Consider the following 5,016-nt stretch of genomic DNA (forward strand, 5'->3'; position numbering starts at 1 on the left):
ACAGAGAACCAGACTGTTCTACTCATCCCATCTGACTCACAGTTACACCTCCCTTTAATCTCCCTTGTTCTTGGTTTGTGTTCAGTAGTACCTCAATCATGGTGCGGACAGGAAGGCAACAGCTCAGCTCAGTGCCCAGCAGTGTAGACTATAGGAATCAGACAAACTACCTTCCAGCCACTGTCATGGCCATGGGACAGCTCACAGCCTCAAACCGTGCCTTTAACACCACTCCTGAATCTCCCTCTCCTGGATTCTCCCATTCCTTCTGAAGCCAGAGAACTAGATCTGGCACATGCTCTGCAGTGCTCCTGCCACAAGAAGGCAGACTCAGTTCTGCTCCATGCCACAGGAGCACCTTTTAACTCACAAGAAAAGCCTTTCTTCATATCCCATAGCATCTTAACCCTTCAGGAGCCTCTGGTGAGGAACCCTACGGAAATACAGCTAGCCAATGTAAATCTGTGCGCTCCTGCCTGAAGACAGCCATTTCCTGCTGGCTGGGGCCACATGTTCCCAGCTTCATCCAGGCTACACACACTGGGTGGAACAAAGTCCAGTTTGTGCTCTCCCTCACTAAATCCGTTCAGGCTATTTGTGATTTCAGGATGCTGCAGTAAATGGAACGCCACCTCCTGACTATCTGCAGACACAGGAACTAAACAGTTACTTCTGCAGGGAATTGATATATAGAGCTGAACAGCTCTTGTGCTCCTTCCACCCACACCCAGACCAGAGCCTCCAACAGCCTTTGACACAGCAGCAGCAGCCACAGCCACTGCAAGAGAAGATTAAACACCATGAACTGTGCTCAGGAGCTGCATGTTTTGATGTTCACAACATGCTGCCCTGGAACTGGGGTAATTTACAATTGGCTTCAAATGGTAAGAGCCAATCCCACCTCCTTTGCATCACCAGAACTAAAATAATTTCCCCTATCTCTTGACAGCCAGCTTTGGGAGTAAGAGACAGATAGCTTTGGATTATCTTAGTATTGAAGTAATGTTCCTCAATTCTTGTTCACTGCCTTCATATGCTAGTAACTCAGATCATTCTGCAGTGTTCAGAGAACAAGATGCTGTGCCTGAGCTAATGGCTCTCCATTTGGCTGTCACAATGTCTTGGCATTGAAAAAAAATCATGGGTTTTCTTAGAACTGTGCACAGAATTAAGAAAACATTTATTTCCATTTGAAGATACATTTTTTTCACAGCTCTGTGAAATACTGTGATATTTACAGTCATTTTTCTGTGATTCATGCAGGACCCAAGTTACGTAAAAAAATGTTATGCTCCAAAGGACTGCAGCTGGCTGACTGAAGCTGTGTATTTAGAGACTATCCAGGAAACCAAGAAGACTCCTCTGCTTACTGAAACCAAAGTTATGGAAGACAAGTCTGAATATATCTGCATCTTCCCTTTCAGATGAGGTGACTGTACAGGGCTGTGGAGAAAGCTGGAAACATTCTAGGAAAATGGGCACAGAGAGGCTCTGTAACCCTTTGTGCACTGAGCTTCTAACAGGCAGTGAGAGCACGTGGGATGCTTAGGACACTGAAGAAGTCTCTATACCGGTGTCCCAGTAGCTTTTTTCTTTGCCCACTCTTGGGGACAGGCCAGGACCTTCTCCAGATCAATAACTGGCTCTTCCATGATTGGTTTTCCCTCCTTCTGCCACTGTGCAAGGATCATGGCTCGGAGCAGTGGTGGGTATGGCAGGAACCGAACAGTCACCTTAGACACTGAGGTGAATTTCTTGAAGGCTTCCTCCTCGTGTTTGGGCACTATACGCCAGTCATGGTACATGACTTTGTCAATCTCCCTCACTTCCTCTTCAGTTCTGCCTGGGAAAAGATGACGAACACCAGTGGGTAACACCATCAGATGAAACTGCCTCCAGACACAGCAAGTGTTGACTCTCTGGCACCAAAAATGCTACAAAAGGCAAAAGTCAACAGTGTTTTCAAAGGGCTGGACAAATTATTCCATGCTATACTACAGGATCTGACTTCTGTTCTTGAGAATCGAAATAGAAATAGAAACAGGTTCCAGCTGAGTGGGTGATCCCCTCTCTTAATTTAACATTTTGCTTTGTCTCTCTCAAGTTCCATTTCCATGGTTAAGGAACAAGAGTAATTTCTCCCTACACTGATGAAAGCTTCCTGGAAAACTAAGTGTTAGAAGTGGTCAACAACTTAAAAACCTTCAAATCAGTACTATTTCAGTAGTTCCAGTAAGGGAAAATTATATACCTAATATAAAGCAATTCTAAAAAGGAAAATTCACTCATACAACTCCAATCACTAATTTAAAATTCCAGTAACACAACTTAATTGCCATTGCACTTTTTCCTTTTTAGAGTCAATTTAAATTTGAATACCCTCATCCTCATACTGTGTCTTGCTTTGAAAGTCTCAGAACAGTCTGTCAGCTCATCTAATATACTTTTAGTGCTGCTGTTCTCCAAGGTCATACTGCACTGGCTCTCCCACAGCATTCCTTGGGAAGACATTCTGAAGGGGCTAGATTCCCAGCCTTTGACACGCAATGAACTTCTTTTCCCATTAGAAGATGTGAGAAAAACAAATTTGCCAGTCAGCGAGCCCACGGTTTCTCTGCCACTCTTACGCACACGGTGCTCTCTAGCTCTGCCCCCATGTGCGGGAAAACGAGCCGGTTTTACCTTTGAAGGTCAGGTAGCCCCAGGCTCTTCCATGGTCCATGTTCTGCAAAAAAAAAAAAAAGAGGAACCTGTTGAGGGTGGGACGCGACGGGGTGGAGGCTGGGCGCTCCGCAGGGCGCGGCAGGGCGGCGGGCAGGACGGAGCAGGTACCTCGGCCGTGTAGTCCGCCTTCACCTTGGTGATGACCCAGTAGCAGGGCTCGCGGTGCGCCCACAGCCAGGACTTGCGGGTGACTGTGCGGCCCACGCCGAAGCGCGGCAGGCGGCAGAGCAGCGCCAACAGTCGGTTCTCGTTCCGCACGTCTTCCCAGGCCCGCACGGGCAGCCGTTTCTGCGTCAGCGGCCGCCGCATGGTCTCGTAATCCACGGCGAAGCGCTGAGAGTCCCGCGGCCGATCCTTCAGCGCCCGGTACTCGCGGATCTTTTTGGCCATGGCGGCGATGGGCCGGTGCAGCTTCTTGCGGGCCATGGCGGCGGCCGAGGGCGCGGAGCGGACAGAACCGAGCGCCGCGCCTGGATCCGCTGCTCCCGCCTCTCCCGGAAGCCGCGCCGGGCCCCGCGGAAGCTGCCCCCCCCGCCCCCCCGCCCCCCCCCCCGTCGCCAGGGGGAACCGCAGCGTTCGGCGAGGCCCAGCCGCCCGCGGCGGGTGCGCTCAGGCTGCTGCCCGCCGAGCGCTCGGCCTGCCGCGGCCCCTCGCTGTGGTGCGGACCCGCCGGTGCCAGCGGGCCCGGCGCGGCCTGACGGTACTGTGTGGTAGGCGGCTCTCAGGGGAGCCAGGCTTGGTTGTTGAGATGCATCTGAACAGTGTCTGGTTTAGAAAAATCTGAGCAGATTCAGCTATGTCAAGGAACATTCAAAACCCGAGTAAACCAGGTTTCAGGAAGATTAAAGCAACACCGGTCTGGCCCCGGTCTTCAATCAGAGGCTGGGCCATGAGCAGCAGCCGGGTCATGGAACTCACTACCGGAATGAAAGAAATTCCTCTGAGCTGCTCCAGCCATAAAATGCCAGCACAGTGAGGCTACACTTTCAATGAGTAGACTTTAAGTAAAAACTGCATAGATCAGCCCTTCGATTTTGGCTAAATACTGGTAAATTAAATCTGACAGAAGCCTTTTATTTCATTGAAATCTGTATCTTAAATTAAAGCAAGCACAGCAATTCCAGTGCTGCTGCTAAGTCGTATATTGAAGGCATTCAGGCTACTAAGTGGGTTTTTCCAGCAGCCAAGATCAATGTGTGAGGAGAAAGTGGCGTGTTCATGTGTGCTGCACACTAAAAAAGCAAACCACACATTAAAAAGGCTGACAATGCTCTTAAGACTAATACGGTGCATCTCTTCAAAAAAGATAGGGGCGTAGGCGTAAGCAGGAGGTACCTGATAAAGCTGAGAAACACTGGCTTAGAACAAAATACTTGATCTCAATCCAGCTGTTAAAAACGAGAGGAGACTCCCGGTACTAAAGTGATTTGGGGGAAATAGCAGAGCAGTTAAGCCACTTATTACAAGGTACAGAGTTGGGAGCTCGTACCCAGGGGCTGTGCAGCACAAGAATCAAACTCGTTTCTGTTTAAGGCCCATACACATCAGTTTCTGTGAGTCCACAGAGCAGAAGAGGTGACACGAATCCTTGAAAAAACATGGAATTGGCATTGTTGGACGCACAGAAATGAAAGACATCACCACACACAGCAAGTCATCAAGTAAACGATGCAGCTCCGCAACAGCCGACCACATACGGCGTCTCCTCCTGCCCGGGAGAACGAACGCAAATCATGTTCCAAATCCGCCACTTCCTGGTGTGGCTCCGCGGAGCTATCGGGGGATACACGTACAGTCCGAGGGCAGCGAGCAGCGGCAGCAACGGAGCCATTCGGTTTCTGCTTCTTAAGGGGAATTCTATCAAGGGAACCGCTGTTAACTGGGGGGTGCTGCAGGGCCCTTCTCTGCCCCGGCACAAGCACGGGGCCCCGCCGGGGGCGGGAGCCACCACCAGCGCGGCAAAGCAGAGTAACGCCGCCCCACGGGCCGCCACCCGCACGTCCAGCGATGCGCTCGGCACACGGCGCTGCTTCCGACGATGCGCTCCACACCGAGCTCCCGCGCAACGGCCCCGCCAAACCCACGGCGGGAGAGCAGCCCCGGGAACACCGGGCAGAACGGCCGGCGGAGCTCCGCTCCCCGCCGGCCTCGGCCCCGCCCCGCGCGCCAATGGGAGCCGCCGGCGTCGCGGGGAGGGGAGGGGGCGGCTGCCTCTGACAGCCCTCCCGCACACGTGACGGACCGCCTGCCCACGTGGTGCGCCCGCCCAATGGGCGCGGCCGCCGCCCCCCT

At 52.1% G+C, this 5,016-nt stretch overlaps 1 protein-coding gene across 1 annotated transcript; it reads right to left on the reverse strand.

Annotated features, from left to right (window-relative positions):
• Window positions 1-1,157: 1,157 nt before the first annotated feature.
• Window positions 1,158-3,225, reverse strand: MRPS34 (mitochondrial ribosomal protein S34). The gene is made up of 3 exons (XM_084216401.1): window positions 2,833-3,225; window positions 2,683-2,725; window positions 1,158-1,843 (listed from the first exon to the last, which is right to left on the reverse strand). Exons 1-3 carry the CDS (start codon window positions 3,148-3,150, stop codon window positions 1,566-1,568), a joined length of 639 nt encoding a protein of 212 aa, XP_084072527.1. The 5' UTR covers window positions 3,151-3,225; the 3' UTR covers window positions 1,158-1,565.
• Window positions 3,226-5,016: the final 1,791 nt, after the last annotated feature.

This window comes from Fringilla coelebs (genome assembly GCF_963513975.1).
Source record: "Fringilla coelebs genome assembly, chromosome: 16".
Lineage (NCBI taxonomy): Eukaryota > Metazoa > Chordata > Aves > Passeriformes > Fringillidae > Fringilla > Fringilla coelebs.